This window comes from Bufo gargarizans, chromosome 5 (genome assembly GCF_014858855.1).
Source record: "Bufo gargarizans isolate SCDJY-AF-19 chromosome 5, ASM1485885v1, whole genome shotgun sequence".
In the NCBI taxonomy this organism is placed as follows: Eukaryota; Metazoa; Chordata; class Amphibia; order Anura; family Bufonidae; genus Bufo; species Bufo gargarizans.
This window is the reverse complement of record NC_058084.1, coordinates 422,300,377-422,320,887: the sequence shown is the minus strand read 5'-3', so window position 1 is coordinate 422,320,887 and position 20,511 is coordinate 422,300,377. Positions and strand designations below refer to the sequence as shown.

Sequence of the window (20,511 nt, the reverse complement as noted above, 5' to 3'; positions counted from 1 at the left end):
ATGATGGTCCAACTAAACGCAAACCGGATGGAATAGCATACCGCTGCAAGATGCTGTGGTAGCCATGCTGGTTCAGTATGCCTTCAATTTTGAATAAATCCCCAACAGTGTCACCAGCAAAGCACCCTCACACCATCACACCTCCTCCTCCATGCTTCACGGTGGGAACCAGGCATGTAGAGTCCATCCGTTCACCTTTTCTGCGTCGCACAAAGACACCGTGGTTGGAACCAAAGATCTCAAATTTGGACTCATCAGACCAAAGCACAGATTTCCACTGGTCTAATGTCTATTCCTTGTGTTCTTTAGCCCAAACAAGTCTCTTCTGCTAGTTGCCTGTGCAGCATACGGGTAGGCTACCCGACACTGCTAGATTTGAGTGTGTAGTTCCCTTTAAGCCAGTCAGGCCGGTTACCGGCAATCCTTATAACAGCCAGCAGAGGGAGCCCCAGTTCAGTATAAATAGGCTAGGGCCTAGCTCAGAAGGGTAGAAGTTTCCAGACTCAGTACAGAGAGGGTTCCCCTCCTGAGTCCTTATGCATAGAAGTCAGAAGGGCATAGCTAAACAGCGAAGACACAGAATACCACAGAGGCCGATCAGATAAAGCAAGAGGTACTCAAGACAACAGAGGAGGTACTATATAAAGACAGCTTCAAGGGTACGCCAGCTATAGGGCATTAGACCTTGGAGAGAAAGTCACATGTAGCCGGACCAGTCAGGAATAGTGTGCAAACCGCCTGTACTGCATCTCCTGTAATCAACACTCTGTATAATGCCTTGCTAAGACCGGCCATTCTGTACTCCCAAGAACCAGCTGTATCCACTGATATTCAGTAAAAGTTCCAGTTTTTGTTGGCTATCCTGTGCTTGCTTCATTCTTCCACCATACTTTACACGGCGTGTCACCGTTTAATTGACACTGGCGTCACGAACTGTTAAATACCTGCCTGTTCCAGCATTCGCCCCGATTTGAAGACGACAGTGGATCCCAGGTTAGTGGTCGATCTGCACTACAAAGCCCAGCATACACTACTGACCCCCTGGGACACTGCATCGCTCTTTTTGGCGTCACGAACAGGATCCACATACTTCTACAGTGCAGAGAAGTGTGAACTGTGTGCTTTAACTATTCCACCACCGTATTACAAAGACTGTAACCTTTATTTCCAAGCCGGTGGATTGAAATTGTGCCTGGGAGGAATCAGAGACGCTGTACTGTGTTGCGCTACCCCCAGAGAGAAAATTGTACTTGTGGACTGTGATTTATTGGACTTTGCAACACCCTGCTTGCTGTCAGGGAATCGTGATCAAGATGGCCACCGGCCGCCTGGAGTAAAGTTTCCCGCGCTGCTGAGGACCTCCGTGGGCGGATCCCTTCAAAGACACAGAGAATCCCGCCCTCTTCATCATCGCACCGCCGCGGCCCTGCTTTTCCTGCGTCAGCAACGTCACCGCGTACACAGGACGTCCGGAGTCTCACGAGATTTGGCCTGCGCGAACCCGGCGATACCGGTAAGAACTTGTATCCGGAGGGAAGGGGATTGTTCCGGCCCCTTTAGTCACCAGCGGCCACCTCGTAATAAGTTAACATGTCAGATCCGGGAGTTGCCGAGCGGCCGGACCCGGGAGAGCTTGCGGCTCCTAATCATCCTATAGCCCCCAGCATGATGCCCTTTACCATGCCTTACTATTTTGGGGCCCCATGGTTTCCCCGCTATAACGGAGAGGCCCATACCCTAAGGGACTTTAAGGAAAAGTTGCTGGCCTTATTCAAACTATACCCCATAAATGCCGATCAGCAAATGGAAATCTTGCTAGCGCAACTGGAGGGGGCTGCCCGCAGAGAGGTATTATCCTGGCCTGCTGCGGAACGGAGTACTCTAGAGCAGATATTCACCCGCCTCAGGGCCACTTTTGAAACGAGGACTGCCTCAGAGATAAAGATGCACTTCTTTGGCAAGAAACAGAGGCCCGGGGAGTCCCTCCGTGACTATGCCCTATCACTTCAGGAGGCTTTGGGGGCTGTAATTCAGATAGATCCCAAGGAAGCTGATAACCAGGATCAGACCCTGAGGGAACAATTTATTACCGGAGTGGCTAGTGAGCAAATAAGGACCCAATTAAAGATGCTGTCCGCCCAACACCCTAACAGTACCTTTCTGGACTTTAAAGAACTGGCTATAAAAATTCTGGGGTCAGCAGTATCTACAGAGTTGAACACCCCACCTGAGTTATCAGCCTGCAGGTCAAAACCGTTTATCATTAACCGAGCTGAGGCCGGTCAAGCTGTTCAGGCTACAGCTACCGATACTATCGCCATGCTGACAGAGCAAGTAAATCACCTCACTAAAAGCCTAGAGAGAGTGTGCAGAAAAATGGAGGAATGGGAAAAACCTATGATGTCAGAAGAGGAGTTCCTGTCACCCTCTAAGCCGTTCCCACCTCCATACCAAGAGACTCACCCCAGGGATCCTGGGAGGCGCAATAGGGGTCGCAAGCGGCCCGTGTGTGCATACTGCAAAAAGATGGGACACACAGAATCCACTTGCTGGCAGTTAAACGGGCAACCCCTGAGGCTGAGGACCACCCCTCGGGAGGTAGAACACTAGGTCCAAAAGATCCAAATTGGATGCCACCGTATGTAGGATCCCATCCTAAAATCAATGTGGAGATTAACGGGGTCCCCTTTGAAGCCCTATTAGATACTGGGTCTCAGGTCACTACTATTCAGCTGCCCGCCTTTGAAAGATTCTGGGACACCAACCAATTGACCCAGCCGCCTGAATCCTGGGTAGAGATTGTCGCCAGCAATGGCAAACCGGTAAAGATCCATGGATACTGGGAACCCACCCTGCAGGTGGGAGAAGTAACCTTGCCTCAACAGGGGGTGATAGTAGTACAGGCTGGCGACAGAGGAGGACATCCTGTCATTCTAGGCACCAATGTCTTCAAAAACTGTTATGCAGAAATACTTGCCGTATTACACCAGACTCTGCCCACCGTTTCCTCTGCATCCAAGAGGGTGATTCAAAAGACTATCACTGTGTTAAGTGCCCAGCAGAGGTTTGCTAACGGGAAAGGAGAAATTTGTACTGCCAGGATTCGTGATAATAAGCCTGTGACTTTGCCTCCTAATTCCCAAACTCTCTTATGGTGTCGTGCTGTCCTGGGAGTCCAAGGCCAAGATTATCCAGCCCTGGTGGAACCAATCCAGATGGAGAACTACCCTTACGTGAGAGCTGCCAAGTGCCTGGTGAACGTCTCTCAAGGTAAAGTACCTGTCCGTCTGATTAACCTGAGTGATCATCCTGTTGCGCTTACTAAGCATGACCCTGTTGCCCAGCTTTCTCAGGTGTTCTTCCAAGACATCATCCGTCTTCCAGTGACAGAAAAGCCGCCAGCTGTAGTCAGCGGATGTCCGCCGGTGCCCCAGTCACAAGTGCCCTGGTGGGAAGAGCTCCATGTCGGGGACGAGGCTACCCCCCAACGTCAACAAGAGGGGATACTACAGCTTGTCAAAGAGCACCACCAGGCCTTCAGTAAACATGCTACTGATTATGGAGAGGTTAGTGCCATACAACACACCATACCTACTGGCTCTCATCCTCCTATCAAGGAGAGATACAGACCCTTACCGCCTACTTCCTATCAGACTGTAAAGGAAATGATCCAAGAGATGAAAGACTCTAATGTAATCCGGGACAGTCGTAGCCCGTGGGCGGCACCCCTGGTCCTTGTAAAGAAGAAGGATGGTGGTATCCGTTTCTGCGTGGACTATAGAAAAATTAACCAAATAACCCACAAAGACGCGTACCCACTGCCCCGCATTGAAGAGTCACTAACTGCTCTGGGCTCCGCTGCCTATTTCTCCACGTTGGACTTGACCAGTGGCTACTGGCAAGTACCCATGGCCCCGGCAGATAGGGAAAAGACGGCTTTCACCACTCCCATGGGCCTGTTCGAATTCAATTGTATGCCGTTCGGGTTATGTAATGCCCCAGGAACTTTCCAGAGACTAATGGAGCGGTGCTTGGGTCACAAAAACTTTGAAACAGTGCTGCTGTATCTAGATGACGTCATTGTGTACTCAAAAACATATGAAGACCATCTGAAACACTTAGCAGAGGTATTTGAAATCCTTATCAAATATGGCCTGAAGGTAAAGCCATCCAAGTGCCACTTGCTCAAACCTGCGGTAAAATACCTGGGGCATGTGGTAAGCGGAGAGGGCATACAACCTGACCCTGATAAGTTAGCGGCTGTCCGTAACTGGCCGGTCCCCACTACCGTCAAAGAGGTGAGGGGTTTCCTTGGTTTTGCCGGCTACTATAGGCGTTTTATCCCCCATTTTGCTCAAATAGCCGATCCTATCCAAGAACTCTTGAGGGGGCAGCCCAAGAAAAGTCCTAGAACTCCAGTGCCCATTGAGTGGAATGAAGAAAGAGAGATAGCGTTCCAGTTGTTAAAAAAGAAACTGACTGAGCCTCCCGTGTTAGGTTATCCAGACTACAGCAAGCCCTTCCATCTGTATACTGATGCTAGCAAGCGAGGCCTGGGGGCTGTGTTAGCCCAGATCCAAGAGGGAAAAGAAAGAGTGATAGCTTATGCAAGCCGCTCCCTGAAAGGAGCTGAGAAAAATGACCAGAATTATAGTTCCTTCAAACTAGAGTTCCTGGCATTAGTGTGGGCAGTGACGGAGAAGTTCAAAGATTATCTAGCCGCTACCCCCTTCATTGCATTCACTGATAATAACCCTCTGGCACATCTAAATACAGCTAAATTGGGGGCTTTGGAGCAAAGATGGGCCTCTCGCCTCGCCAACTATGATTTCTCTGTAAAATATCGTGCTGGACGTACTAATGACAATGCTGATGCTTTATCCAGGCTTCCCACAGAGACAGCTCCTGATGATGTGCGAGATGCTTGGGAAGATGTAGAAATGCCGGCCTTCTACCATAAATTTGCTCAACAGGATCAGGCTCGGGCTACCAGTAACAGAGCTGCAGTTCCTTCACCCTCCAGTAGGCCTGAACTCAAAGAAGAAAGGTGGGTGAAACTACAGTCTGAAAGTAGAGTGCTGGGTGAATTGTTGGACTTCATCACCAGTGGCAGAACCCCTGAGAGGATTCGGCGTAAGAGTACAGATCCTGAGCTCATCAAACTGTGGAGACAGCGCCATCAGCTCTTCATACAAAAGGGCCTGTTGCTGCGGAGAAGCCTAGACCCAGTGTCCAACGAGAGGGTGCATCAGATTCTCATACCCCGACGAGATGCAGGTATGGTGTTGGAGATGTACCACAATCAATCCGGTCACTTTGGGGTCCAAAAGACTGAGGCAAATATCCGCCAGCGGTTTTACTGGGTGGGCATGCGAGAAGACATGGAGAAGTGGTGTCGAGAGTGTGTAGCCTGTACCTTGAAACGAGGTGAACACCATGATCAGAGGGCACCACTGAGACCCATTGTAAGTACTCGTCCTCTTGAACTTGTCGCCATCGACCATGTGAAGCTGGAACCTAGTCGCTCAGGGTATGTGTACGCTATGACTATTATTGACCATTTCACTAAGTTTGTTGTAGCGGTGCCTGTGAGAGACCAGACGGCCAAGACTACGGCCGAACTGTTCTGGAAACACTTCCTCCTGCCCTACGGTTGTCCAGAAAAGATCCTCACCGATCAAGGTCCTGCTTTTGAGTCCCATCTGTTCCATGAACTGTGCCGCCTGCACAACTGTAAGAAGATCCGGACGACGGCCTACCATCCGCAAGGTAATGGATTGTGTGAAAAAATGAATCAGACCTTGATAGAGATGCTGAGGACCGTGCCTCCTGAAACCAGGGGAGATTGGCCTAATCTGTTGCCACAGCTCATGTTCACATACAATCATACCATACACTGTTCCACCGAGTATACCCCCTTCTATTTGATGTTTGGGCGCCAAGGGTTATTGCCTGCTGACCACTCCTTGGACGTACTCGTACCTGATTGCATCAACCCATTACCTAATACCGACTGGGTTGCTGAACACCAAAGGCGATTGAATACGGCCCAAGCTATTGTTCAGGAACGTATGGACTATGCTAGAGACCGGCAGCAGAGAGACTATGACCAAGCAGCCCATGCAGAACCCTTGACAATAGGGGCTGTGGTATGGTTAAAAAATAACCGCCGCACCAGTAAACTGGACAGTAAATGGGAACAAAGTCCCTATGTTGTCACTGCAATCCCAAATGTTGGAACTCACACTTATGAGATCACCCGGGAAGGCAGGGGATCCCAAATTGTACACCGAAACCGGTTAAAGCTCTGCCTGACACCAGAACCCAGTGCCGAGAGTTCTATCTCTGAACCCCCTGTGTCAGAGTCATCAATACGGCCCGAGGATCCTATGCAGGCTGTCCGTGATCTAAGGTATGACGCTGATCCCATGCATTGGCTTCTGACACCATGGTTGAACTTGTTGGTGCCCGCTCCGGCACCTACTGTACCTTCACTTCCAGAAGAGCCGGTTCAAGATGCCCCGGATCCAGCTCCCCCTCTAGTGGATCCTGTTGTTCCTGTTGTTCCTGTTGTTCCAGTTGTTCCTGACCAAGGTCTCACGGATGGAGATCCTCCTGTTGCTCCTCTCTCTTCTACCTCGTTGCTAAGGGAAGAGGAGACCCCTGTGTTGAGAAGGTCCACCCGGATAACCAGGGGACGTCCGCCAGTCCATTTAGGAGACTTTGACTATGCTGGTGGTGTCTCCCCCCGAACAGTTGTTAATAGAAATAGCCTGCTTGACGTTTGTACGCAAGAATGGACTCCTCCACGAGAGCCCTTGCCTGTTCTGTACCCACGGGGAAATCCTGTGTAGTTCCTTATTATGCTTCAGTCAAGGAAAAAATAGACTAACCTGGTTCACCTTAAGTCCGCTGTGCCAGGTCAGCGGCCGTGTCTAAGAAGAAAGAAGACGCCCCTTTTTCTTGCGTCATTTATTGCAAATGTTATATTTTTGTGTGAAATAGTTGTTTATTATATTTATAATGCAATGTTTAAATTATGCAGCAGCTTATGTTGGTTCAGGCATGTGTGTGAGTACGAGGCCTTACTCACGTTAAAGTCTGGGGGTGTGCAGCATACGGGTAGGCTACCCGACACTGCTAGATTTGAGTGTGTAGTTCCCTTTAAGCCAGTCAGGCCGGTTACCGGCAATCCTTATAACAGCCAGCAGAGGGAGCCCCAGTTCAGTATAAATAGGCTAGGGCCTAGCTCAGAAGGGTAGAAGTTTCCAGACTCAGTACAGAGAGGGTTCCCCTCCTGAGTCCTTATGCATAGAAGTCAGAAGGGCATAGCTAAACAGCGAAGACACAGAATACCACAGAGGCCGATCAGATAAAGCAAGAGGTACTCAAGACAACAGAGGAGGTACTATATAAAGACAGCTTCAAGGGTACGCCAGCTATAGGGCATTAGACCTTGGAGAGAAAGTCACATGTAGCCGGACCAGTCAGGAATAGTGTGCAAACCGCCTGTACTGCATCTCCTGTAATCAACACTCTGTATAATGCCTTGCTAAGACCGGCCATTCTGTACTCCCAAGAACCAGCTGTATCCACTGATATTCAGTAAAAGTTCCAGTTTTTGTTGGCTATCCTGTGCTTGCTTCATTCTTCCACCATACTTTACACGGCGTGTCACCGTTTAATTGACACTGGCGTCACGAACTGTTAAATACCTGCCTGTTCCAGCATTCGCCCCGATTTGAAGACGACAGTGGATCCCAGGTTAGTGGTCGATCTGCACTACAAAGCCCAGCATACACTACTGACCCCCTGGGACACTGCACCTGTCCTTAGCAGTGGTTTCCTAGCAGATATTCTACCATGAAGGCCTGATTCACACAGTCTCCTCTTAACAGTTGTTCTAGAGATGTGTCTGCTGATAGAACTCTGTGTGGCATTGACCTGGTCTCTAATATGAGCTGCGGTTAACCTGCGATTTCTGAGGCTGGTGACTCGGATGAACTTATCCTCCGCAGCAGAGGTGACTCTTGGTCTTCCTTTGCTGGGGCAGTCCGCATGTGAGCCAGTTTCTTTGTAGTGCGTGATGGTTTTTGTGACTGCACTTGGGGACACTTTTAAAGTTTTCCCAATTTTTTGGACTGACTGACCTTCATTTCTTAAAGTAATGATGGCCACTCGTTTTTCTTTACTTAGCTGCTTTTTTCTTGCCATAATACAAATTCTAACAGTCTATTCAGTAGGACTATCAGCTGTGTATCCACCTGACTTCTCCACAACGCAACTGATGGTCCCAACCCCATTTATAAGGCAAGAAATCCCACTTATTAAACCTGACAGGGCACACCTGTGAAGTGAAAACCATTTCAGGTGACTACCTCTTGAAGCTCATCAAGAGAATGCCAAGAGTGTGGAAAGCAGTAATCAAAGCAAAAGGTGGCTACTTTTAAGAACCTAGAATATGACATATTTTGAGTTGTTTCACACTTTTTTGTTATGTATATAATTCCACATGTGTTAATTCATAGTTTTGATGCCTTCAGTGTGAATCTACAATTTTCATACTCATGAAAATAAAGAAAACTATTTGAATGAGAAGGTGTGTCCAAACTTTTGGTCTGTACTGTATATTACAAAGTTTCTTATATTCTCTTGTACTATTGAATTATGTACAGTCGTGTGAAAATGTAGTGACCATTTAATACCATTTATACTATGATATGGAGCTCTGATGCAGAAATATGGAGCCCAGATGACTAGAAAGCTATATTGAAAAACTGATCGGCACAGAATGTAAGCCTTTCAAAAGTGTTAAAAGGTGAACATTCGATTTAAGGTTAATTGCAGGACTTTTAATATAACTTGTCACATGGAAATCTATTGTATAGCATACTAAGATATAGAAGAAAAATATTAATTTGAACTATGGGTGTAAATTAAAGTCCTCTGACACCCCATTTAATTATTTTTCTGTGATGTAGAAGATAATTGTGCAGATTATAGGGTGATGTATTGAGCTGCCAATATTTGTGCTGCGGTGCAAAATAAAACAGCCATAGAGGATGCATTTGTCCTGTGTATGGTGCTAATCATGTTCATTTGCTGTCTGCCTATATTGATCAGTCAGAACCTTTAATACATCCCATTATAATATTGAGCTGTGTAACTTCTTAGCGATCTGATAATGACTCACGTAACAGTAAGAAAAGGTTAAAAAGTTTATGAAACAAATTGCCTGTGTTCAGCATCTTTATGTGGAACAGCATCTCAAATGTCCACACTTCATTTTGAGACATCAATAGTGGAAGGAGGTTAGTTCTCCAGTAAGACCACAACCCATCATAGATCCTTCAATCTAATTATCACAAATGCCTTTCTATATGAAATGAAGTTCATCCACTCATTATTTTGATAGGTTCTGGTTCACATACAGGTATGTATTTGTCACGTATGGACATGGATGGTTGCAACGTAACTTATACAGCACATGGCACCAATAACGATGATACATCAAGTATGTAAAACAAGGGAATATTCAATTATAAGAAATTCATAATTAAAAATACAGTTCTATGACAAATAGTCTATCTGTCATTCATGAGGCCTCAGTAATGGAAGCACAGAGGGACATATCACAGCCAGTTTTTCAGCTTTTTTGCCAGATATAGCCTCAACCTTTATTCATCAGGCCACATTTCAAACCTGGTTGTACTTTTTCACCTGAGTTCCAAGACTTTGCTCGAATTCTTCCAAACTGAACTACAAAATTTTCCACAATGTATGTACAAAGTGGTTCCACCATGCTGGTATTCTCTACTGAAGTGCCTATATAGTATTTTAGGGTTCTTATTAGTGTTGAGTGAAGTTTTGAAAAATTTGATTTGGCTGCTTCACTGAATTTCACAAAGAAATTCGCTTTGTGACGAATTACTTCATCACGGAGCACATTTCTTTGCAAGTAGCGGACGCAATGGGGAGAGTCGATCATTGCTGATCGCGGCATCTGAGAATAATAGTGAGGGCTTTCAAGGTTTAATCCGGTAAAAAAAATATAAATAATACTCACCTTATCCATTTGATCACAAAGAGGCTGCCGCGGCCATCTTGATTGAAGGCACCAGGCGAAATCTCGCACGGTGCGTGATGATGTCATCACGCTGGCCAGCGTGGTCATGTCATATGTCACTGCGCAAGAGATTTCGCACAGAATATTCGATCAAGATGACCGCGGCGACCTCTTCACACTCAGATGGATAAGATGAGTATGTTGGTTTTTTTTTTACTGCGATTTCAGGGAAAATTTATTCGTTACCACGAAGCAAGAGGAAATATGGTTTCACGATAATTAAATTTTTCATGAAATTTGGATCGAAGTCCACTTCGGATACTTGGATTCGCTCGACACTAGTTATTATATTGATAGCAGAGTAAAAACATATTTCTGGATTTGCCGATTCCATTGTACCAACATTGGAATTGTGCCAGCCATGTAGTAGTGACAATAAAATAATCACTTTATAGTGCAGTAAAATTGATGATGCTCCTAAAATCACTTACACAACGTATTGGACTTCTTGGACCCACACCACTCTTCGCTACAAAAGAAACTTAGGGGCACATTTATTAAGACCGGAATTTTAGACGCCGGTCTTAATAAACCCCTAAGCTGGCGGTGGATCCACCGAAGTTATGAAGAGGTGTTGGTCCCTCTATAACTTCAGCGTATCCAGCACCAGTTCTAAATGTAAGACAGCTTCCACATTTTATGGACCAGAAAAGGACACGTTCTATAATTTGCTGAAAGGACATACTGTACGGATCTGGACAGCAGTTTGCGGACTGCAAAATACATACGGTTATGTGCATGATGCCTCCGTTTTGAAAGATCTTATATTTAAAAAAAAATCATTTTTTTTTTCTTTTTAATTATGGCCCCAAAATCTCCTATATATTTCCAGGTTTTCCAGCAAGGACAAACAAGTTGAGTACATACGGCACAAGTCAATGGCGTTGTGTTTGTCACACCATTCTGCTCACAGGAATGAGCATACGGCAGGGACTTGTAACACTTATGACATTCTGAAAAACTCAATCTGGGATTGTCCTGAGCGCTGGTGATACGGATACATTCATGCATACTCCCGGGAATGTCATTGACACAATCCATTATTTATAGGAAAAGCGCACAGTTCCTCTATAAAACACGTGCTGCACAAGCCCAGGTCACTCCATTAATACTCCCCTAAGGCACAGATAATCTTACTCTACGGCTGTTGGGCAGTAAATAAATGGGACAATGCTATGTTCGCTATGAGAAGAGCTTGTTCTCCTTCGGCGAGTCTTCCGCGTGCTTCTCCGTATTACAGCAATCATCAAACACACAGCCAAGCCGGAGTCTGATACAAAAGTCACACAAGCGATTAGCAGCTAGTTAAGGCTCCGATACAAAGATGCTTTAATTAGGATAAGCCACTGACATTGGGGAAAGTGAGAACGTGTAAACTGTTTTTATATATAAAGATTATGAGTTTCTAGGGGCAACGGGCAGTTCAAGGTCATTAGTGTCTGTTGCCATAGGAACCAATAGCAGGTTTAGCCTATCAAGAATCCCATTTCATGCACACGCTAACACACATGCCCGGCATAGGAGATAGAAAATCCTGAAAATCACTTATAATAGCAGAGCATTTAGCTCTGTGACTTAATGTCACTGCCGTTTTACTCCGCACGCTGCTTTATTCTTTATTGGTTATGTTATGTACTTTATACTTTATGTGTTCCTCAAAATCTGCTTTTAACTTAAGGGGTTTCCAGTTACAAAAAAAAAACAAAAAAAAAAAAAACGCCGGCATTGAACGTTACTGCATATTATAAATCAGATGATGAAGTTCTGAAGGCATTTTGACTCCTCCAACCTAATTGCCATCTGTGACCCGCACCCTGCGTTTACATCCCGGCGCAAGACTCACGGGGCAGGACTCCTGTAGCAATAGGTCTGTGCCTCTCCTTCTCAATACCAACCAAAAATGTTGTACCTCCATATTATGTGTATAAAGGGACTACATAGCTACCAAAATCCATATCACCAACAATGACATAGTAGTCCAAAGTAAACTACTACTGATGTGTCGACGAGCACAGCCTTACAAGCCTTGCCGTTTCTCAGATGTAGACAGAATGTCATCGGTATAAGAAAAAAACTAAATGGAAAATGTCACGTGACCACAGTGGAGCGCAGGAAAACGGGGCATTGCAGATAAAAATCACTATTAGCAAGGAATAAAGTGTTGTTTTCTGTCAGTTGATGCAGAAAATGTCAAATTTCATTATACATGAAAAATAAATATGTTCCGCCATGTAAAATAAGAGCTGTGTACGTTACCATAGAGCTGAATTTGTTATGTATTATAGATTGTGATAATGCTGCCAATAATATATACATTTATCATGTAGATGTGGTGACCGCATTGGGAGATCAGTGGGGTGCCACCCCTAGGACCACCATGATCAACAGAATAGTTAGGAAGTAGTGCATTCTGGATCGTGGCAGCCTCCTTATCAGCCATTATGTGATAACCCCTAAAGACCCCCATAGCTGTCTACCAAATGTGTAGGTGTATTTAATAGGGAGAAAGCCACTGCCAGACATTTCCTGTGAGAACATAAAGAGCAGGTGAAAATATTTATTTTGACATAAAGGGTTGTCCAGTCTAGGAGTAGACAACCCCAATGGTCAAAAAAATGGTAGCCAAATAAAAAAAAAAAAAAAAAAAATTGAATTATCCATGGTCCCGCTATTGCCCAATTCCAGACTGCTTCCAGTCCCTGGCTACAGTGGTCACATGTGCTTGAACAGCATGTCACTAGCACCTCACCATCAGTCATGTGCTGTTCTAGCACATGTGACCACTCAGGCCAGGGATTGATCATATTAAAGGGGATACGCCATAATTGATATTAAAAATGAAAATCAAACATGACAATATCTTTTTAACAAAGCTAGAACCAGCCCCATAGCTCATGTGGAACCAGAGATCTCCCCATTTATTTCTCCAATTGTTCTTTTAGATTCTCTTCAGGCTGACAGCTCAGGGGCATGTCCATTCTAAGAAGGTATGTCCTTTCTGCTGCAGCTCTCTCCCTACAACTGCCACAGCTTCTACCAAAAGATAAGGCTGGTGGCAGTTGAAGATTTCATTTGAGCATGTGTGACCACCCAAGGTGGATGGAAAAAGAAGAAAAAGGACAAACAGCAGGTAGCGCTATACAGATACAATTTATTGAATAGCTCAGTGGCTATGCTAAATATTTAATTACATGCAATTACAAAAATTTTCTGATCCAGGTGCTGGTTTCAGAAATGTAGAATATTTTTTTGGGTACAATCCCATTATTACAAGGACACATTTGCATGGAGTTTGTATGTTCTCACCGTGTTTGCGTCAGTTTCCTCCGGGTTCTCCGGTTTCCTCCCACACTCCAAAGACATACTGATAGGAAACTTAGATTGTGAGCTCCATTGGGGACAGTTGGATGCAAATGTCTGTAAAGCGCTGCTGAATATAGTAGCGCTATACATACGTAAGTGCATAAAATAAATAAATACATAAATAATGGAACCGAGCCAATTATGGTCTGCTGGGGACTGGAAGTGGATGGGAATGAAAAATCTGTATGGGAATGGTAGGAGCACAGACACAATGGTTATTTTTTGGGGTCACAACTAGAGTCTTGTTTTTTCATCCTGCATAACGAAAACCAGACGGATCCGTTATGCTGCCCATAGGCTTCTATTATGATGGAATGCCTCTTAAAGGCTTCCGTTTTCCATTCCTTCATAGAATTCTGTTATATTCCATTATAACGGAATCCATAGCGGGAATCCTCCACTGCCCAAACGTCGAGCCTGAACCTGTAAAGTTCCCCGAACCTGTAAACCACTGGGGTAGTCCCAAGCTTGCTGCCTACAGACAGGAGGAGATAAATCTCATGGAAGTTCTTTGTTACCAAGCAAATTAAATACAGCCGTAGCCCAAAGTACATGACACTTCCGATTTGGATGTAGGAGACTGTGAGACAGGGATATGTTAAAGGTCGGGACCACAGGGAATACAAAAAACCTTTTCTGTGGTTTACTGGAGTCAATGTCTCGCTGAGTATTATCCATTACAGGGAGCAGCCTCATAGAAGGAGCAGGTTTTACACCTCACTGACTTGTTCTGCTAGATTTCACATTGTTGGCTCGTTGGATTGGATTAAAATTACCCATTTAGAACATTAATTAATAACAGATCATATAACGATGCCCGAATCGTCAGTCTGTCCCTGAAGTCGGCTCTCCTGCAATACTTTAACAAAGCTCCCATGACTACACTTTACATATAAAGACTGCTGTGAGTTGGGCCCGGTGTAATAGAGTACAGTGAGTGCACCTGGCCCTGCCGCGATTCCAACACCAGTTGCCGGCCTCCACCCCCTGTATTGGGGGTCACTATTTACACATGCCATATATGTGTTATCCACAGATCTCCCCCATAACAGTGTCATCCACAGATCCCCTATAGCAGTGTCATCTACAGATCCCCCATAACAGTGCCATCCACAGATCCCCTATAACAGTGTCATCCACAGATCCCCCCATAACAGTGTCATCCACAGATCCCCATAGCAGTGTCACCCACAGATCCGTCGATAACTGTGTCATACACAGATCCCCCAATAACAGTGTCATCCACAGTTCCCCCATAACAGTGTCATCCACAGATCCCCATAACAGTGTGTCATCCACAGATGCCCCCATAATAGTGCATCATCCACAGATCCCCATAACAGTGTAATTCACATATCCCCATAACAGTGGGTCATCCACAGATCCCCCCATAAGTGTCATCCACAGATCCCCATAACAGTGTCATCCACAGATCCCCATAACAGTGTCATCCACATATCCCCCATTACAGTGTGTCATCCACAGATCCCCAAATCCACAGATGCCCATAACAGTGTCATCAACAGTTCCCCTATAACAGTGTCATCAACAGTTTCCCTATAACAGTGCGTCATCAACAGATCCCCCATAACAGTGTCATCCACATATCCCCCATTACAGTGTATCATCCACAGATCCCCCATCCACAGATGCCCATAACAGTGTCATCAACAGTTCCCCTATAACAGTGCGTCATCCACAGATCCCCCCATAACAGTGTCATCCACAGATCCCCCATAACAGTGTCATCCACAGATTCCCCCATAACAGTGTCTTCCACAGATCCCCATAACAGTGTCATCCACAGATCCCCAGAACAGTGTCATCCACTGATCCTCATAACAGTGTCATCCACAGATCCCGATAACAGTGTCATCCACAGTTCCCCCATAACAGTGTCATCCACAGATCCCCATAACAGTGTGTCATCCACAGATGCCCCCATAATAGTGCATCATCCACAGATCCCCATAACAGTGTAATTCACAGATCCCCATAACAGTGTCATCCACATATCCCCATAATAGTGGGTCATCCACAGATCCCCCCATAAGTGTCATCCACAGATCCCCATAACAGTGTCATCCACAGATCCCCATAACAGTGTCATCCACATATCCCCCATTACAGTGTGTCATCCACAGATCCCCAAATCCACAGATGCCCATAACAGTGTCATCAACAGTTCCCCTATAACAGTGTCATCAACACTTTCCCTATAACAGTGCGTCATCCACAGATCCCCCATAACAGTGTCATCCACAGATCCCCCATTACAGTGTATCATCCACAGATCCCCCATCCACAGATGCCCATAACAGTGTCATCAACAGTTCCCCTATAACAGTGCGTCATCCACAGATCCCCCCATAACAGTGTCATCCACAGATGCCCATAACAGTGTCATCAACAGTTCCCCTATAACAGTGCGTCATCCACAGATCCCCCCATAACAGTGTCATCCACAGATCCCCCATAACAGTGTCATCCACAGATTCCCCCATAACAGTTTCTTCCACAGATCCCCATAACAGTGTCATCCACAGATCCCCAGAACAGTGTCATCCACTGATCCTCATAACAGTGTCTTCCACAGATCCCCATAACAGTGTCATCCACTGATCCTCATAACAGTGTCATCCACAGATCCCGATAACAGTGTCATCCACAGATTCCCCATAACAGTGCGTCATCCACAGATGCCCCATAACAGTGCGTCATCCACAGATGCCCCCGTAATAGTGCGTCATCCACATATTCCTATAACCATGTGTCATCCACAGATCCCCCATAATAGTGTCATCCACAGACCACCATTAGTTTATAACCCACCAAAAGCACACCTTTTGGTTCAAAATATTTTTTTTCTTATTTTCCTCCTCAAAAACCTAGTTGAGTCTTATCATCAGGTGCATCTTATAAAGCGAAAAATACGGCATATATATATATATATATATATATATACAGTACAGACCAAAAGTTTGGACACACCTTCTCATTCAAAGAGTTTTCTTTATTTTCATGACTAGGAAAATTGTAGATTCACACTGAAGGCATCAAAACTATGAATTAACACATGTGGAATTATATACATAACAAAAAAGTGTGAAACAACTGAAAATATTTCATATTCTAGGTTCTTCAAAGTAGCCACCTTTTGCTTTGATTACTGCTTTGCACACTCTTGGCATTCTCTTGATGAGCTTCAAGAGGTAGTCACCTGAAAAGGTCTTCCAACAGTCTTGAAGGAGTTCCCAGAGATGCTTAGCACTTGTCCGCCCTTTTGCCTTCACTCTGCGGTCCAGCTCACCCCAAACCATCTCGATTGGGTTCAGGTCCGGTGACTGTGGAGGCCAGGTCATCTGGCGCAGCACCCCATCACTCTCCTTCATGGTCAAATAGCCCTTACACAGCCTGGAGGTTTGTTTGGGGTCATTGTCCTGTTGAAAAATAAATGATGGTCCAACTCAACGCAAACCGGATGAAATAGCATGCCGCTGCAAGATGCTGTGGTAGCCATGCTGGTTCAGTATGCCTTCAATTTTGAATAAATCCCCAACAGTGTCACCAGCAAAGCACCCCCACACCATCACACCTCCTCCTCCATGCTTCACGGTGGGAACCAGGCATGTAGAGTCCATCCGTTCACCTTTTCTGCGTCGCACAAAAACACAGTGGTTGGAACCAAAGATCTCAAATTTGGACTCATCAGACCAAAGCACAGATTTCCACTGGTCTAATGTTCATTCCTTGTGTTCTTTAGCCCAAACAAGTCTCTTCTGCTTGTTGCCTGTCCTTAGCAGTGGTTTCCTAGCAGATATTCTACCATGAAGACCTGATTCACACAGTCTCCTCTTAACAGTTGTTATAGAGATGTGTCTGCTGCTAGAACTCTGTGTGGCATTGACCTGGTCTCTAATCTGAGCTGCTGTTAACCTGCGATTTCTGAGGCTGGTGACTCAGGTGAACTTATCCTCCGCAGCAGAGTTGACTCTTGGTCTTCCTTTCCTGGGGCGGTCCGCATGTGAGCCAGTTTCTTTGTAGCGCTTGATGGTTTTTGTGACTGCACTTGGGGACACTTTCAAAGTTTTCCCAATTTTTCAGACTGACTGACTTTAATTTCTTAAAGTAATGATGGCCACTCGTTTTTCTTTACTTAGCTGCTTTTTTCTTGCCATAATACAAATTCTCACAGTCTATTCAGTAGGACTATCAGCTGTGTATCCACCTGACTTCTCCACAACGCAACTGATGGTCCCAACCCCATTTATAAGGCAAGAAATCCCACTTATTAAACCTGACAGGGCACACCTGTGAAGTGAAAACCATTTCAGGTGACTACCACTTGAAGCTCTAACACAACAAAAAAAGGAGTGCATAACACACCACTATAGAATGGTAAAAAAATCTATTTTTATTCATATGTCACTAAAATTTGGACATAAACAACAATATATGTCACAAAGAATAAAAAGCAGGGACAAAAACACAGTCATACACCACTCTGTTAGCAGTCCTATCCCAATGTAGAAATAAGTATAGCCCTGACGATCAGTACATAGTGGAAGAAATATCCTATAGAAAACGATCAATCAGGGCACAGATTATGCAATAAATAAATACAAGCGTGCCCCCTATAGTATACAGCAACACTACTAAGGCCCTGAACAATTAAGTCAGCCGACCAGCAGGTGCATACAGCAATGGGACAACATACCAGTATAAGGAGAGGGCTGGTGCCAGAGCAGAGCCCTGAGAATGCCAAGAGTGTGCAAAGCAGTAATCAAAGCAAAAGGTGGCTACTTTGAAGAACCTAGAATATGACATATTTTCAGTTGTTTCACACTTTTTTGTTATGTATATAATTCCACATGTGTTAATTCATAGTTTTGATGCCTTCAGTGTGAATCGTCATGGAAATAAAGAAAACTCTTTGAATGAGAAGGTGTGTCCAAACTTTTGGTCTGTACTGTATATATATATATACACACATGCTTTATGAGACATGTTATCTAAACTAAATGCAACTAAATGCGTTAAGCAATTGCTTTTCAATGGCTTTTGTTTCAAGATAACAAGATGAGTTAAGAAATTTGAGTTAAGAGTGTGTGTATTACCCCTGCTTCATCAGTATATATATATATATATATATATTCTCTTTGAAAGTCCAGATATATACATTATATGTGTCTATCAGAATACGTTTTTGATCTTTAGAGATGAGATATAAAAGAGTCTTCAGATAAATTGATATACCAGTATAGCTCTATTAAAAAAGAATAAAAGCCATGGTATTCTAGACACTGAAAGACTCAAACAAAAGGGACTTCCCTTTACCATTACAAAATAAATGAGAAAAACGCCCTATCAGTAAAACTGCAAGCTTGCTGCCTACAGAAAGGAGGAGATACGTCTCATGGAAGTTCTTTGTTACCAAGCAAATTAAATACAGCCGTAGCCCAAAGTACATGACACTTCCGATTTGGATGTAGGAGACTGTGAGACAGGGATATGTTAAAGGTCGGGACCACAGGGAATACAAAAAACCTGTTCTATGGTTTACTGGAGTCAATGTCTCGCTGAGTATTATCCATTACAGGGAGCAGCCTCATAGAAGGAGCAGGTTTTACACCTCACTGACTCGTTCTGCTAGATTTCACATTGCTGGCTCGTTGGATTGGATTAAAATTACCCATTTAGAACATTAATCAATAACAGATCATATAACCATTACCAGTAAAATTACATTTTGTGGGTTCATTGCAGCTCTTTAATGTATATCAATCATTGTAAGGGCTTTGTAAGCAACTCGTGTGGTTCTTTACATCCTCGGCTCTATACATACACGGTACGTTTCCATCAGACGTAGATCATTGGGTAATTCTGTTTGTTTAGACGAGAACAATTAAGAAGCCACTTTTGCTGCAGGCAAAACAAATTGCTGCTTTGGCAGTTCCATTAAAATGCAATAAGCGGGAACGTTTTTTTTTTTATATTTTTTTTTTCTAAATCAGAGGAGAGTAAGTCCAAAACATGTTTCATGGAAAGCGTAGCCTTTTCAAGCAATGAAAAACTGATGTAGCCAGTGGCAATACATTGCAGGAATTCTGAGGAGAGGCGAGATTAAAGAAGTCATTGAATGGAAGCCATGTATGACTACAGATAAGCAAATGTGTGTAATAATGATCACAAGAATCCTTATTGAACTGTGTAATGTGGTAAAGCTAACATGGTCTGTGTATATAGTTCTATTTGTGTGCATATTTTGCACGAGAATATTTTTAGCGGTAGAGCTCAACCCTATTGTATGGTAGCATATTGTATATTACAACATCTCATCTGGAATATGCAGTTCAGTTCTGGGCACAAATCCATAGAAAAGACTTGCTGGAGCTGGAGAGAGTACAAAGGAGAGAGACTAAACTGATAAGGGGCATGGAGGGTCTTAGTTATGAAGAAAGATTAAAAGAATTCCATGTAAAATGCCCTCAAAAGACAAGGGGCACTGCCTCCAACTGGAGACGAAAAAGTTCAATCTCCAGAAGCGTCAAAGCTTCTTTATTGAATCTGTGGAAAAGACTTCCTCAGGATGTGCTCACAGCAAGAACAGTGGACAGTTTAAAAAAATAGGTTTAGATGAATTCTTAAAAGTAAATGACATTAATGCTTATGAAAATGTGTAGAAATCTGAGTCTCACTTCCTTCTGGGATTCACGTCCCCACGTATCCCTTGGTTGAACTTGATGGACTGATGTCTTTTTTCAACCGTATTAACTATGTAACTATATAACATCTTACTTATTCAGGGGGTACTATTTCTCCTTATGGAGAGTGCCTAGTAGGCATAAGAAGTCTTGCAGGCCAGGCAATGCTCCTCTGGGATAAAGGTACGTAAATTAGCTCTCTTTTCAAAACGAAAACTGAGCCACTAATGCCAACGGATGTAAGATAGCTATCCTATAAGTCAACGTTCAACCTTTTAAACGGCCCTTGAGACATAGCTTTGATTATATCTAAGCCAG

The 20,511-nt window shown here is 44.3% G+C and overlaps 1 protein-coding gene across 1 annotated transcript in view; it reads right to left on the bottom strand.

Annotated features, from left to right (window-relative positions):
- LOC122939486 (double-stranded RNA-specific editase B2-like) overlaps nucleotides 1–9,802 on the bottom strand; it is a 529,987-nt gene extending 520,185 nt beyond the window's left edge. The window contains exon 1 of the mRNA XM_044295555.1: nucleotides 9,703–9,802. Coding sequence (XP_044151490.1) covers nucleotides 9,703–9,802 — 100 coding nt within the window. The remainder of the gene's footprint in view (nucleotides 1–9,702) is intronic.
- Nucleotides 9,803–20,511: the final 10,709 nt, after the last annotated feature.